General features: G+C 44.9%; 2 protein-coding genes across 4 annotated transcripts in view; one reads left to right on the forward strand and one right to left on the reverse strand.

Moving 5' to 3' along the window:
• The window catches only part of CRYBG3 (crystallin beta-gamma domain containing 3), a 90,692-nt gene extending 87,008 nt beyond the window's left edge, over positions 1-3,684 (forward strand). For all 3 annotated transcript variants that reach the window (XM_052703021.1, XM_052703030.1, XM_052703039.1), the window contains 2 exons: positions 239-398; positions 1,755-3,684. In XM_052703021.1, coding sequence (XP_052558981.1) covers positions 239-398; positions 1,755-1,843 — 249 coding nt within the window. In that variant the 3' untranslated portion in view covers positions 1,844-3,684. The remainder of the gene's footprint in view (positions 1-238; positions 399-1,754) is intronic.
• RIOX2 (ribosomal oxygenase 2) lies at positions 3,628-14,495 on the reverse strand. Its single transcript, XM_052703208.1, has 9 exons — positions 14,060-14,495; positions 12,528-12,647; positions 11,516-11,644; positions 8,999-9,102; positions 6,659-6,761; positions 5,846-6,011; positions 5,508-5,596; positions 5,087-5,200; positions 3,628-4,326 (listed from the first exon to the last, which is right to left on the reverse strand). Exons 1-9 carry the CDS (start codon positions 14,489-14,491, stop codon positions 4,162-4,164), a joined length of 1,422 nt encoding a protein of 473 aa, XP_052559168.1. The 5' UTR covers positions 14,492-14,495; the 3' UTR covers positions 3,628-4,161.
• Between the last annotated feature and the right edge of the window lie 2,194 nt (positions 14,496-16,689).

Below are 16,689 nucleotides of genomic sequence, written 5' to 3' on the forward strand. Positions count from 1 at the left end.
CTTGAAAGTCTCACTTTTCTGAAAGTTTTATTAGCTTTGAAGAATTAGGAATTTCTCTGAAAGGGAATACATGAAGACCTTCTGTGATCAAGCTATCAGTCAACTGCTGAATAATCTGCTCCTAGCTTAATTGCCACTATGGTTACTGCAGTACTATCAGTGCCTGAAACAGAAACAAGTCGGACACAAAAGCAAGGCTCTGTGCTGGTTGGATCTCACCTGTCTTCTTGCTTCTTAGGTTAACGATGCCTGTCTGGATGTCATTGGTGGCAGAGATGTGCCAGGGGCCAAAGTCGCACTCTGGGTAGAACATGGGAAGGAGAGGCAGAAGTGGAGACTCAATGAGGATGGAACCATCAGTTCATACCTCAGTGACCAACTGGTGCTTGATATTAAAGGTATTTAAAAAACAGACAAAGCAGAACAAAAAAAAAAAACAAAACAAAAAACCACAAAGCCACTCATATGTTCTAATTGCAGTATTCCTGCTCATTTGTACCTAAGTACTGAATCCCCTCTCTCTCACAAGTTTAATATTCAACTGCACAAGAAACAGTCTTGCCAACAATGGCACAAGAAAGTCTGTGGAGAACCTTACTCTTTGATCCCAGAGGTTTATAAGTAGTGCTTAGAGCAAGAAATGGCTCTTGGAAGACAAAAAAGGGAGGGAAAAGCAAACCAGAGAATAGATGTGCCTCAGTAAGAGAAATACCTGTCATGTTTTCAGACTTGTTAAAATTCTTGTTGCTTAAGTCCTAGTCCTGCTGACCAACGATGGCAGTACCACCTATGATGGCAGCTCCTACAGCATCAGAAAGCTGTGCTGCAGGGATGTATTGAAGGAACTGGGCTTGTTTAGCTAGGGAAAGAGGCGGCTCCGGCGAGACCTCATTGTGGTATTCCAGTATTTGAAAGGAGCTTATGAACAGAAGGGGGAATGGCTGTTTACAAGGGTGGACAGTGACAGGACAAGGGGGAATAGTCTTAAACTGAGACAGGGAGCCTTAGGTTAGATATTAGGAGGAACTTTTTGCACAGAGGGTGGTGACACACTGGAACAGGTTGCCCAAGGAGGCTGTGGATGCCCCATCCCTGGAGGCATTCAAGGCCAGGCTGGATGTGGCTCTGGGCAGCCTGGTCTGCTGGTTGGCGACCCTGCACATAGCAGGGGGGTTGAAACTAGGTGATCACTGTGGTCCTTTTCAACCCAGCCCTTTCTGTGATTCTACCCTGAGAGTGAGGCATACCATCTGATTGTTCTTTAGAGCACAAATTTCCTTCAGTGAACTTTTATTAATGGCATAAGAAGGCACCATTACTTCTATGCTACATGTATTCTAAGGAAACAAATTATAAGGACTTAGTAATTCTGGGGTTGAAGTGAGTATTCAACACTAAATAATCCCCCAGATCTGACGTTGTGTGTTTGCACTGTAGCAATACGTAAGTTAAAAATCCACCCACACAGTGGGAGCAGAGGCTCTGTGGAAGCAAAATGCCTTTAGCAATCGTGCCTCTGTGCACAAAGCTGCACTGGGGACTCTGCTTCTGAACTAACAGAGCTCCTCAGGGCTTCAGCTGACAAATGAGTTTGAAGGAGACAAACAGCAGTAGAAGTGCAAACACTGCCTCATCTCTGACAGAATTTCTCTAAGATAATTTTCCTACTTCGTGGCACTTTTAAAAGATTCTGTTGAGATTCTCAGCATTTGCTTTCAAATTGTTTGCCCTCATGAGTTTGCTTTATTTTTAAGGAGGAAATTACTATGACAAGAATCACATCATTATGAATGAGCCAGAAGAGGACAAACATTCGCAAAAATGGGACATTGAAATACTGTGAGTAAAACCCACCACAGAGATGAACCTTACGTGGTTTATCAGCACCTGGAGGAAAAAAAAGTACTACTGAAGTCATGCACCACTGGAACCTTATGCAGTAAATCCTCTGTCTTCCTTCATTCAAAGCACCACTCCTAAGCCAAGTGAATTTGCACAGACCTGAAGGATGTGAGGAAGAGCTCATGTCTTTCCCAGGGACTGAACTATAAGCTGATTCTTTGGAGGCCTCTTATGAAAGTTAATGTTATTCTTCATCTGAAGTCTTAAAGTAAATGCACAAGGCTAGACAGATGCTTTGTGGGATATGAACTGCAAGGGATAATATGGGAAAGGCTCTTTAGAAATACTGACATTTCCTTTCTCTCAGAAAATGATGAAAGCTCATTCTTCAGCAGGTGCCCTCATGAGCTTCAAAGAGGTTGAGTTGGACTTCTTTAGACCAAGAGAAACAGTTGAGGCTCAAAGCGAAACTGAATCTCAATCCATACCTCCTGCTAAAGTGCAATTTATTTTGTTCAAAGACAAATTTGAACTGGAATTCCCAGCTCAGTGCATGAAATGGGGCAATAAAACCCTGTTACCTCCCTATTGTTACAGGTAGGCCCTGGTCTTGTTTGTTTCAGCAATACCTAATTTCCAAGTTTAGGAAGTTCTTTTGCAGACCCAGGGGCTGTTTCCAACCTGTGAATTTCTGAGTGATCCCTGAAGATCACCTTTAACATGTAGGCATAGGTGCATCTATCCAGAGTATAAGCTATCCTGGGTCAGGTTAGATTTCTAAAAGATTTACAGAATTTGGAGCAGTAATGATTTTGCTCTAGCTGTATTTTGTTGTCATGTATATAGACTAATTTAATACAATGTAATTTGATCTTAAATCCATGTCTTCCTTCAGAAGATAACTCACCAGGTGCTAGCAGCCAGCCCTGCTTCATGTCAGGAACAGCACAGTGGCTTTTAAAGGTTACTCAGGCTCATCAGTGTCCTCTTAGCCCAAAGGAGGAGGTGTTAGATCAGTGATGACCAGCCCAACTTGCTGGCAGTTTCTTCAATGTCAGCAAGATGCAACCATCCTACCAGCCCTCTCTTAAGACGGGCAGAGCACAGTACCTTACTGCACTGCAGTTGGTACAGGCTTGGAAAAGAACATCTTCCTCATACAGGACTGATACAGAGGAGGAACAGCAGCCACCTGTAGGGCTGCTACTACCTGAAGTGGTGGTCCTTAGCTCACTGCTAGCTTCATTGGATTTCTGCGTGACTAAATGAATTACTTCATTGAATAGATAATATTTTCTTTCCTATTTGTTTATGCAGGGTGTGTGTTTCTATTTAAGGAGTTTAGCTAAGGAATTTTAGTTTCCAAAAGCAAAAAGTGTTCCTGTGCACTTAAACAGGATTTGACCTTAAATGGAAACACATAACTCTCAGAAATAAAATATATGGATGTCTATTTTTGTATGAAATTGAGTTCTATAGCATACTATTTAAAAATAAAGAAATACCTGTGTACTTGCACTTACTATTTTGCATTCTAAAGTTATCACAAATCTGCTGTTACGGAACTCCCGATGTATGTATATATTTCTACAACTAAAGCACTTGTCCTGCTTTTTTAATGTAAATCAGTATATCAAGTGTTCTCCAAGTGACTCACTTGCCATATGCAATTTCAAAACCTGGTTGGAAGGTTCTGGTCTTTCAGGCTGAAAGCACCTAAATCACGTGGGGTGGGGTCCCAGTGCTTCATAACCAAATAAATCAGGCTTTTGTACTTCAGAGATCTTCCACGCAAAATGCCAAGCATGTATATTTTAACTGTATAAAAGTTTTTAGAAGGAATTTTTTGCTTGTCTGTTTCTTCTTTGTTAGCAGATACCAAGTACGTTCCTGTAAAGAATTTTTTTTTTCAAATGGCCTAAACAAGGAAATAAGTACATATATTCAGTAAGACACGATGCTGTGTGGGGCTGCTCATTAAATACAGATCTTAGACTATCCAAATATCTGCAACACTCCCATCAGAATCCACTTGAGAGATGTGAAGATCCTTTTTCTAGGAGTAGCACTAATCTGGCAATTAAAGGCAAGATAAGCTGTTCCACTGTTACATTTCTGAGCAGCTCACCTGTTGCTGAGACACCCACTTACCCATGGCATAAGGGAACTAGAAGGACATTCAGCAACAGGCAGTAGCAAAGTATATTTATATTGCAACACACCGTTGGCAGTACAAACTAAGGTAGGATGCAAAAAATAAAATTAATTGAATGAACCTTTCACTTAAGAGATTCCATAAGGAGCTAATTCACGAAAGCATCAAAAAACTTCTATTAGACATTCAGTCCACAGTGCCAAGGCCAGGTTTTCCTTCTCTTCAGCTGAGGTAAGTTTGAGCTCCTTCACGCAGACAGTGCTGCCACTCCAAATCTGCTTCAGTGCATCCAGGTGTGACAGAGGAAAGCGCAGTCCATGAGGAGTTGGCTGAGAGGGGGAAAAAATGGGGAAAAGAGGCCACTTGAGCAGCGTGTTTGTTCTAACAGACAGGAGGGCAGGACGTAGGTGCTGACCAGCAGCATTCCTTCCCCACTTCACATGGGGATTTCCAATTGCATCCTGCAGGAGATCAGCATCACTCTGGCCATTTTCTTAATAAATGGAAATACAGTTGAAATATCTTCTACCATGAAGGGTACACCTACATGTTCCAGCACCCCTTACTGAGGCAGGGAGACCTAAGGTGTGTGTCATCCCAACTGAAGAAGCCTTTCCCTACCCATGGGTTGTTGAAGGGGGTATCTTACCATGGCTGGAGACATTAAGGGCAGGAAGATACATTCTGGGTTGTGCAGCATGTTGTGCAAGTGCCTGTGTAAGACCTCAGCTACCAGTTTTCTCAACAGGTCCAGCAAAATACACTTCAAAAATTAAGTAACTACCAGGCAGAATTCCTTGCTGTAACAGCTGAGAGGGTGTAGCTGCTGTGCATCCCAGGGGATACTGAATGTAGCCAGATCAAACTAGGATGTACACACTGACCAGCAGAAGGTACAGTGACCCCTCCCCCTGCTGCACATATGTCACTGTATCCAGTAGGATGTACTGAAGGACACAAAAGTAAGAGATGCTTTGGTACATGCCAATAGCTCTGTCACCCAGAGCATAATTCAAGGCACAGATAACAAATGTTCAGCAAAACCCAGCATGGCAATGTAGCTTTTGTGTGCGTAGGTCAGGAACAAACCTGTGCTGCACCTTCTTCGCTAGCAGTATCATCATCATCTGTCCCCATCATGTGAGTTTCTCTCCTGTTCTTTAAGGAATGATAGACATACACCATTTCCTTGCGAATTTCATCCTAAGAGACAGCAGGAGAGAACAGTTACATTGTAATGATCTGCCCCATCTGACCTTAGATAAAAACCATGCACCTGCTGTGCAGAACATGGACTACATTTAGTTCTGTAGGTTTCCCCAGGAAGGCAAGAAGGTGGCACAGTGCTGTTTGACAACAATCTCATCATTATCTCCTACCAAATCCTAAGAGGATGCAGCACCCAACCGATCCACATCTGCACAACCCTTTGAGACAGACCAAGAACTCTCATGCATGCAATACGCCCACAGCATGAAGCACAGAAGGGTGGTGCAGGGGTTATACTTACAGAATTTGCTTGATCTGGCTCCACTGTAATTACAGCATGATCCCTGAACTGCAGTTTGATTTTGCTGTCTAATCTTGGCAGTTTTCCACCTAAAAAAGAAATCAGAAAGGAAGGAAACCATATAAATACTGCAAACTGACCCTTCTGTGCCCTGCTCTCCCAGCCATTCTCTTGTACCTACATTATTTGTTATGTTCTCACCGTCTGTCTCAAATACAAAGCTCACACTAAACTGCAATCTTTGCCTACCTTAAAACACCATAATCATTAAGGGCAGAGTTAGCAACAGCCCTGCCATCACATCAGCAAAAGGAGTTGGTATTGAGCTCAAAACTCACCTGGAGTTAAAGAGTCAGCATCACATCCCAAGCAAGGTGGCAAACGGTTCATAATGAAATCCTTCCTCATGTCAGATGATCTCAGCTCTCTGCTGTTCTCCAGACGGTCTGCAAGCATTCTCAGAATGCTACTCAGTTTTTTTGTTGAGTCTGCCATATCCACCTGCTAAATATGCACACACAGTTCCTTTTACATGAATTCCAGCTACACAGAGACTATTCTGAAGAAAAAGAAGCACAGTAATGAAGTAACGATCTGGAAAGATAGGAGAGGACCACCAAAGGGTAACAATTACTTTCTCCCAAAACAACAATACTGTTTCTTTTACATGTTCCACATAAACTGCTCACACATCAAAGCTGAAGCTAAGTTTTCCTCACTGTGGGGATGCCCACAATGCTGAAGGGCCTGCAAGTGTACCTGAAGGAGAGAACTGTTCCTTCTTCATGCTGATGAGCTGATCAGCAGCACAACCAACTACCATAAGGACACACGCTGCAACAGACAGCTCCATTAACTTTTCAAAAGTTAGACCTGGTGGAAACTATGCCTACCTGACAGCTCCAAACCAAAAAGCATCCTTTGAGAAGAAGTGAGCCACACAAGGCCACTGTGATACTGAAGAAAGGAAGCGCAGCAAACTGGACAACACTTCAGCTGCATCAAACCTCCAGCCACCATGAAGTCTGCAAAAGCTGCTAGACAAGACAGTGCCTTTACACTGAGTTCTCAGAGCAGATCAGCAAGACCCACGCTTGCCACTGCGCTGAAGTTCCAGCTGGATGCACTGTTTTTCCCTCAGACCCTCTTACCATAAGCAGTCTCCTTGGGATGCTTGTCCTCAAGGCCACATCCTCTTTTGCAGTATTGAATACAAGGCCAGGAATTGCATCCAATAAGAAGTCTCCCCAGGAGCTGCAGGATGGGAAGAAACAATAAGACTTACTGAAATGGCTGCACTGAAGTAAAACAGGCATACTTTATTGTGTGTTGGATAGTATCACTTAACATTCTTTTGAAGCACTTCCATTGCTGCAAGAAACGTGTCCAGGGCTATCAACTTCAGCACAGATGCATTTTTAGCTTTGCTACAAACTTATGATCACAGGAAGAAGACCCTAGTATATCTCTACAGGGATTTTTAAGATACTTAGATACCTAACAGTCACCTTGTAGAGAGGGGTCTTCTGTGTGTGTTAGATCCCCATTCAATGGCTGAATACATTCCAAAAAGCTATCTTTTGCTCTCCATGTTTCCATTCCCCAGCTGAGGTAAGTCAGAGGAGGGAGGGTTCCCACCTGCATCTTCGTCCTGCAGCCTGAGTCAATCTCACCAGGACCAGGTGCGCCCCTCATGCAAAAAAATGCTGTCCTGTCTACCTGTGGTCTCTCCCTACCTCACCTTCAAAGAGCAGTGAGACATCTTGCATTTCTTACTGCTTCCCTCCTCTTCCACCCAATTCCCACATCAGCAACTATCTTCAGGAGCCCATTACTGTGACAAACTGCCCTGCTTACAACAAATGCCACCAGACTTGTCTTCCTGCCTCAGGCGGAGGTCTGGCCTGGAGAAACCTCACCCCAGTGCACAGTGCAGGCCCTTTGGGCTCAGAGCCCGAAATTCCTCAAGGTGCCATTTCGCCAGCACTGGAAGTGCTGAGGAAGTACTGAGGAACTGCCCTTTCCACACATAAGGCTGTCAGGTCTCCAGCAACATTGTAATAAAGAACTTGTCTGTCCAACACTACCTGACACACAACAACTCAGCATTGATCACACCGGACAAAACCTGCCCTGCACACCTAGGACCACTCCTGCACACCAATACAGCAAACCCACTTCCATCAGTACATCAAAGCACGCTTCTCCTGGTGTCACCCTCCTCTCTGTTCAGTTTGCTGCACTGAGGATGAGAAAAGCTCCAGGCCAACAGGAGGGTGGTGTACAAAAAAAGGACAGGGAATGGGAGGTGGAACAGGACTTCAGCTCAGTTGTGCCCCCAAACACAGCCAAAGCAGCTCAGTGCTAACACTGCCACCTAGAGAATAAATGAATTCAAACACTCTGCAGCAGCCATCAGCACTTACAGAAAATAATCTTTTGCCTTCTCAGCAGAAGATTATAAGTTAAAAGCCATAGAACCCATTTTTGATGATGAACTCACACAGCTTCACCTTAACCTTGCTCCAGTGTGGAGAACTGCCCAAGTTAAGAGTTACCAGCAGCACTGACATCCCAGCCTTACAGAATGGTACACCTGGTTAGAAATGCATCTTAGAATCATCTAGAACATGCCAAAACTTGTTCTGTCCTATACTGTAACAGAAATCCTTCCTGATTCCCAACTCAGGCCAATGGCTCCAAACCCAGCACATGAGAGCAGCTGACTGAGTTGCAGCAGCATTTCCCTGTGCAATGAAAAGGTTTCAGTGGGCACAAGCATTGGATGCACGTCAAAGGAAATCTGCCTTGCTTGCATGGGATAGGAGATGAAAAGCACAGATAAGCAGAAAACACAAGCAAAGAAAGAATGTGCAGCAAGTTCACCAGTACAGTGTGGGTGACTATGAAATGCAAGAGAGGAGGAGATGAAAGGCGCAATCCCCGACTCTCTCTCTGGATTATGAAACAAATAGCAATTGTAGCCACTGCTGAGAGTTCTAAACCTGACAGTGAGCTTCCTGTTGTAGTGTTACCTTCCACATTAATGCCTATTGATGATAAACAATAAAGTAGACAATTAATATGCCAATGAGGTTGCTGAATAAAAAGCTTTGTTTACAAGGAAGTGTTTCCCTCCTCTGTTTTCCCCAACCTCCGCAACTGAAATTACAGCTACCTGAATGCTGGCCTAGATCTTGTCATTAACAGCAGGGTACGTAGGTGACAGTAGGGCACCTCACATATTCCATTCCACTGTGTTTCTATGCCCTATCCCTGCATCACCTCACAGACAAACAAAAGATACAAGGACTGAATGGGACAAACACAGAAAAGAGCTCAGCAGAGTTCATCACAAGGCTGTATTTTAACTGTAAGACATCACTTCTTCGAAACGCGGGCTTCAGGTCCGTACTATTCACACACATTGCCTGGAAGATGAAAGCCATTTTCAGAAGTGACAGAAACAAGAAAGAGTAAGGAGGAATTACTTGTTTTGGTAGGTACTGATGGTCACGTGTGTAGAATGAGATACACCAGGAGGTGTGTCAGCTTGGTGAATTGTCCCTCTTGGGAAGTACAGTAAGTCGCCCGGCTGCAAAAAAAAGGAAAAAGAATTGATACATTTAGGGCACATGTTCAAACCTTACTGCACTGTTACCCAAACAAAGAAAATGCTCTCTAAGCAGACAGACAGACAACATGGATTGGTTCTGTTTCTTTAATCACAAAATAGGGAAATACTCCACTTACATTTTAATAACAGAGTGCTCTATGCCAGAAAGTCCGAACTCCCCAATTTACTGTTAGTATTTACTGTACACCTGCCTGAAAACACAAAGCAAGCCTTGAAGGGTAGAAAGCACACACAATCCTACTCAGCTGCATAACAGGGACAGAGCAGCAGCTGAGAGGAACCTGCTGAAAGTACAGCAAGCTAGCAGAGCAGACCTCAACAAAGTAGAAAGCTGCTGTTCCACAAGAAAGGACAAATATCCTGCATGGACCATAAGCTGCTGCAGTACTGCTGTCTTAAATTCTCAGCTGTAGCACTTAAAAATATCAAGTACAACCTCTCCCCTCCTCCCTTTCTTCTCACTTACCTAAATTAAATCCCCAGGCAGATACACTTTAGACTAGGCAGTCAATGTAAGAGAGAAGTGTGCAGCAGGCCACATCACATCCAATAAAGAGGTTACCTACAGTTTCCCCTACAAACATCTACAGAGCTGCACAGCACAGTCAAGGAGAAAAGTCATGAAGCAGCAATGGTGAAATCGGATTCCATTTTAATTTTACTCTTCCTTAAATGTGGTCCCATCAAAAGAAGCAGAGATCACCGTCGCTCACAGCAGTCTTCACTGCAAAGTGTGACTCCTACTCATCTCATCTCCTTGGTAATCTCATCAGCACGAAGCAATGAACCAGCAAGCAAAACATTCATCAAGTAGAACAAGCACTCTGGGTTGCAACAGGCAGAGGAGGACGGGACAGAGCAGCTCCCAAGAGACACAACGAGGTTCTGAGCACTTCAGCTTGTTCTTACTTCTGAACTGGATAAAGGAGGGGCAGACACAGGAGGGGATATCAGCAGAGTAAAACAGGAAACCACTTGAGGGATGGCCAACGGCCAACCAGCTCTGTGCCTGACATCAGTAAGAAGCCAGCCGTGTCCACAGCCTGCTGAATGCTCACCAAGACCAGCTGCACTCTGGGACTTGAGGCACAAACCAGCACACTCCCATGCACACCCAGCTACTCAGAGAGACATCTGAAGTACATCTCCAACTGGTCCGTTTGTTCCAAACTGCCCGCGAACGGCAGGCAGAAGTGCAAGAAAGGAGAAGGGAAATATTCTACTGAAAGGTTTAGGGAAGAAATACTGGTCTGTACATCCTTGGCAGAAAGTGTCACACAGACAACCAAAATCTAACAGAGATGACTCAAAAGAAAAGGGGCACAGGAAGCGAACAGCAAACCTGGAACATTTTTAAGGCCTTTTCAGGGCCAGAGCCCAGTACTTTCACTGCACTGACATCAGTAAATGGCCTGTGGAATGCAACGTTATTCCATAAAAATCCGGCCCAACATGTTGTGGAAAGAAAAAAAAAGGAATAACTGTAATTCATTAGGCTTTGTATCAAGCAATACTTTCTGACAACTGAAAATCACTGTCAGATTGCACAGCCAGTAAAGGTCAGCACCATTACAACGCAGAACGCTGTTCCTACACATACCTGCTTGCACAGGTAAGTCAGAACACAGGGAAGAGGAAGGACCTTGCCCACACAGGCCCTGTTCATAAGACAAGAGGCAGAGAAACTACAGAGGCTTCTGAAACAGAGCAGCACTGCCTGCTGGGTAAGTAACCCCCTTCTGAAGTACAACTACGTAAACCACAACAGGCCAAGCACCACATCTCCTGCCATCAGAAAGGCTGTATTCATTAGCCCTCATTAAACGCTCTTTTTATTCCAAATAACAAGACACAGACAAGCATCTGGTTTTCAGGTTTGGAAAAAGAGAAAAACAATACAAGTCAAGACAGTTTTTTTAGTTTCTGCTTTTGTTGATCAGTCAGGTATTACATATGCCATATATTCACCAGAACAGTGCACAAAGGGACCAGCCTGACTGATCACAGACAGCATGCAGCAGCACAAAACACTTCATAACTGTGATTAAAACCAATGTATTTTCTACAGGGAAATCTACAAACATGTACCCAGTACTCTGCCTCGTAACTAAAGAAGTATTAGAGAATTTCCAGAAAGAACTGCTTCTTGGTCCATTATTTAAATCCTAAAGCAACCAATGCCTTTGAAAAAAGATAACTCAGACAACTATGACATTTCTCATGCTCATAGTATTTTGTGCACCAATCCTTCCCCACAATTTTGCAACTGCAAGAATTCAGGATACTGTCTTCTAGAGAAGAATCATTTTAAATATAACTACTTTTCTCACACCTACAGTTCAGCCCAGTTAAAGAAGTTCAATTCTAATACCTTTAACACAAACTCATGCGTGGGATTCCCAATCCTATCTTCAGATTCCACGTTATACTCCCGAGCTAAGTGCACCGTTGGTTTATAGAGCCGCCAATGCTTCTCGCCTTCCAGCTGGAGGATGAACACCTGCAAAGGACCATAAATCCAAGTGCACAATGAAGCCTTGCTTCCTACCACGCATTCAACTCATCAGAAGTGTTAATGCACCGTCTTACTCGGGATGTCTGTGGAACCATGCCAGAAACCAGAGCCAGGAAGCAAACACGATGACGCAGGGCGCTTCTCTGACAACAGAAGAGACATATTTCACCTGCCCTGCTCCCAGCTACCTCACAGCCCAGGGAGCAGGATTCCTCTCCTGAGGAATTTGTGCATGTCTATAATGCAGAAATTTACATCCAAAGTATTTTTCTAGGCCTCACTTAGAGACAGCAGAAAGAAAACTTAGGAAGTAAGACCTGCTTTATCCTACCTAAAGCAGGCACTTGGAAATCCCCATTTTTCCCAAATTACTTCAAAAAGCATTAGACAACTAACTTAAAAGACATGATTTAGCCGAAGGTTGTTAGAGTTAGGGTGGTATGGTTAGGTTGTTGTTAGACTTGATGATCTTTAAGGCCTTTTCCAACCTGAGTGATTCTGTGATTCTGTGTGATATGTCAGAATCTGCAAGTTCTAGAGCTGCTAAAGAAGAATGAAATGCACGTGTTTAATGTGGAAAAAAAACTGGTACTGCAGCCCAACTTGAAGAACTGCTTTTTTAACACGCTGGCTGTTGGAATGCTTCTTTTAGAAGCATACTCTGTGTGATACTGCCATTAGACACCTCAGTACCCATTCAGTAAAAGTAAAGAGGGGGGAAAAACAACCATAAAGAAACATTGTAACTTATCAGTGGAAAAACATTTTTCTGTAAGAAATTACTTTATGAGAGAAGGGAAGAAAAACCACACAGAGAGACCAGCAAAACCCCATGCCTATTCCCACAGACAATGTTGTGCTGCCCTACCTCAACATCATCGTAGTGAGGGGGAAGGCCCTGGGACCCCTGTGGAGTAATATAGACATTTGATCCAACCAGAGACCCAAAGTAGCACTCCAGCTTCTCTTGAATCTTCCACAGCTCCTCCTGCAAAAAGAAAAGGACATGTTACTGCTGGAGAGCTCAGCCAGCCTGGCCACTACCCAGCTCTCATGCTCCCTGGCTACTCAGGGGTTCTTCTAGGGAAGAACCAACTGGGACACTGAGGCTGGGAAGGATGGACAGGGTTAGGCACAGATGGAAATTCACCTACCACCTCCCATGAACATCTTAATAAAAGAAACATATGCATGATTTTCATTATACTAGCTACTACCAAAGAGTACACAAAGATTAGAGAGCTTTTTGCGGTGACTCCAACTGTAGCACTTTGCAGTTACACAATGAAGGAGATCAAACATCTCTGACGTGTTTTTTTTATATGCCTTAGATATATTGCAGCATATGTATCAGGTTATTTGTGTGTGGAGTAAGCCAGTTTTAGAGATGCTCAAAGCAAGAACCTTTGGTATCTTTCAATCTGTTAGAACTGCTTTGCTCCTCCACAACTGAAGATGTACATTAAAATTTAACAGATGCATGTCAAGAGATGCTTCTAAAAACCTTCAAAGCACAAAGCTGGTGAAGTACATCATAACAGATGCTGAAGAATGCTGATAAGACTTCACCTTCCCCACATTACCACTCATCACTCATCTGCGCAAACAGTGGCAGCCGTTACAAACACCACCACACCACCACAAAACCCTCTAATAGGTTTTAATTCATCTGCTAGCTTTAGCTAGGCAAAATGAAGGCACCAAAATGACAGGCTTTTCAGGAGTTAAAGAGCTGTACATTCCTGTCCTTACAGAATACTTCTTTGTTAAATTGCAGGCACCACAGGACAGAAAAGAACTACTTAAATCCAAGCGTAAGCACCTGGGTCCTTGACACAACCGTGCAGGCACCAGTGCCTCATTCTGAATGCTTCTGATTGGAGAAGCATGGAAAAGAACAAGAGAGGACAATCACCAAAACTGATGTACAAATCCAAGGTACAATTCAAAGCCAGTTCATCAGAAAGAACTGTGCTGTCCTGCACCTACATTATTTTACGCCTTACCCTCCATTGAACTGGCATAAATGCTCTATTTGCACATGAGAACAATGGAACAAAAACTAAAGCAGACAGTGATAAATAATCATCAACATTACGCATTCAGATCTGTTTAAATTTTTATGTGACAAAGCAAATCCTTAAAAAGGAACACTTAATTTTATAGCATAACTCATGTTTTTCTTGCTGCAGAGCACTGAAGCATGACAGACTGCACAAAATTATAAACCATGTTTTAATTAATATAGCTCATATATGGTTTCAGCAGGCCACTGATGTCAGCTCCTCCACCTGGACCTTCTGGGGGCAGAGACAAAGCTCTGTCCAGCACGCCTCAAGCAAAACACACTGCATTACAAAACACATATTAGTTTTACTTAAACTCATGAAATGACCCAACCTTAAACCTCTGAGGCTGATGGAACTGTATGGTTGCCTTTTTCTGGTCAAAGTCCCTCTTCAGCTGTGCGTAATTCACTCTGCCTTCTTTATTTAAAACCTTCTTTTTTCCATTTACACATCTGCAGATATTTATATCACGCCCATAGTACAGCCCTTGGCTGCACAGCTCCTTCAGATCTGACAGCTGGAAGAGAGACTGGTAGTAAGCAGCCAGTAGGGGATCGTTTCTCTGAACAAGCAGCGGCTTTTCCTCCCAGTACTCCTTGAAAAACTCCTCTGGTTTGATGGGAGAGATCAGGCTTGCGAAGAGGCTGTCTGGGTTCTCAAAATCCATGACTGATGGCAAACAAGCTGCTTCCACCTTTGCTCGTTTGGACTGCACCTGCATTTCCATCCCCACCTCAGCATGCTTCCCTCCCTTCTTGGGCATGGTCCTGTTCAAGAGGAGAGAGATGTAACAGTCAGCCAGCACCATAACCTCATGGGCCCTGTGCAGCTCCTCCCGCCTTCTCCAGTGGGGTACAGCAGCACACTGGGAACAGCTCTGCTTTCAGGTGCTCACTATTCTTTCCAAGTGGCAGAAAAGATAATGCCCCTATCAGATCTCCAACCCGCTTTCATTTTCTCTGCAAAGGGCTCTACTGGGTGCTGTTGCACACAGAAATGGCAATCCCACACCTGAATCTGTACTAGAAGCACAAAGAATCCAAATTGCCACACGAGAGATCTTTATAAATGCAGAAATCCAACCATCCTGTTAGAATGCTCTTTTGTAGCAATAGCAACATATTTTTTTTTAATAGCTCAGATGTAAGAGATTTAATAACATGCAAAGGGGTGGAGAGGGATAAAAGATAAGCTCACACCCCTTTGCTGCAGTTACCAGAGTGCAGCCCCAGCAGTACCTATGAAGCAGGTGAGGGAACACCTGGTATCACAGCACACGCTTGGAGCACAACAGGCAGCAATATCAAGGAGAGGAACATGGGAACAGCAAGCACAAATTTAAGAGCTGGTTGCTGGGAGGGGAGAAGGCTCCAAAGAACTGAAACAGCCGAAGGCAACTGCCACAGTAAATACTGCATTTGGCGTGGCCAGTTCTAGCAAAACTAAGTTTACAGAAGAGAGGGAATGCTTTCAGGCCTTTGTGTTGATGCTGTGCAATCACAGCAAAACATACAATGGTACAGCTCTGCCTACATCTCCACAAAGTTGTCAAACTTTGCATGGTTTATGTAGGCTATCAAGAGAGCTTTTTAATCGAAATATAGTCAGTTAAAGTTGGAAGTCATTTACTTTGTTCTTCTAGGCAGATATCTGCTCACATATTGTTATATAAAAATAATTATAAACAACAACAAAAGACTGCCTGCTAGCCTCTGGGGTCTGGCTAACTGCAGCTAGCACTGGGCTTGTCTGAGCATGTCTGTGAGCCAGTGGGAGCAGCCACAGCTGCTGCTGCTTTCATTCCGAAGTAAAATTATGGCTCTGCTCTCAAAAATGGCTCTGATCTCAAAAATAAATGCTCTCACGCTTTCATTTACACAGATCTCTTACCATAGAAACACAAAGGTTGGAAAAGATCACTAAGACCACCCGGTCCAACCACCAACCCACCCCACCATGCCCACTATCCATGTCACTCAGTGCCACATCCACACAGCTCTCGAACACCTCCAGGGACAGTAACTTCACCACCTCGCTGAGCAGAACGTGCCAGTGTGCTGCCACTCTTTTGGAGTTTTTTTCCTAAACCTGAACCTCCCCTGGCCCAGCTTGAGGCCTTTCCCCCTCATCATATCACTGTTACCTGCGAGAAGAGGCCTATCCCCAGCTCACCACAGCCTCCTTTCAGGCAGTTAGAGAGCAATGAGGTTTGTCCCGAGCCTCCTCCACACTGAACAATCTCAGCTCCTCAGGCGCTGCTCACAGTATTTGTGCTCCAGACCATCACAGCCCCACTGCCCTTTTCTGGACACGCTCCAGGGTCCCCGTGCCTTTCTTGTAGCGAGGGGCCCAAAAGTGAACACAGCACTCCAGTGCGGGGTACAGGGGAAGCACACTCCAGCGCTACCAATACAGGTACACGCACGCAGTCCCCAGCTCCCTCACTCAGCAGACACTGCTACGCCAGCTCCCGGATACAGCGTCTCACCGCGAGTTCCTCCGGCAGCCCGGAGCCACACGTGGCTGCTATCACACTCTTTCCAGCAGGGAAAAACGCAGCGCGTAGAGCTGTAGTGCCAGCACTTGCACGTGCAGCCGCGCTGATCGGGGCACGGGGCTCGCCCACGCTGCCGCCCGACCCGGTGCCCCAGCAACCCACGCCGCTGCCCGGCCCGCCCCGCGTCACGCGAGGCCCGGGTCTCACCCCCCGCACCCACGCACTCCGTCCCGTCGCCATAATTCGCCCCCCCCCCCCCCCCACACACACACACACACACACACACACACACACACACACACACGCTCGCGGCTCACCCTGCCTGGCGCACAGGCCGCGGAGCGGGGCGGGGTCAGGGGAGGTGTTCAGCGGCCGCCACAAAATGGCGGCGGTGCGCAGGGCGTGCGGTCCTGGCTGGGGTGTGGGCTTTGCTGTGGGTAGCGGAGAACGAAGTGCCCCGGGTA

Source organism: Tympanuchus pallidicinctus, unplaced genomic scaffold, assembly GCF_026119805.1.
Source record: "Tympanuchus pallidicinctus isolate F22 unplaced genomic scaffold, pur_lepc_1.0 scaffold10, whole genome shotgun sequence".
NCBI classification, from domain to species: Eukaryota; Metazoa; Chordata; class Aves; order Galliformes; family Phasianidae; genus Tympanuchus; species Tympanuchus pallidicinctus.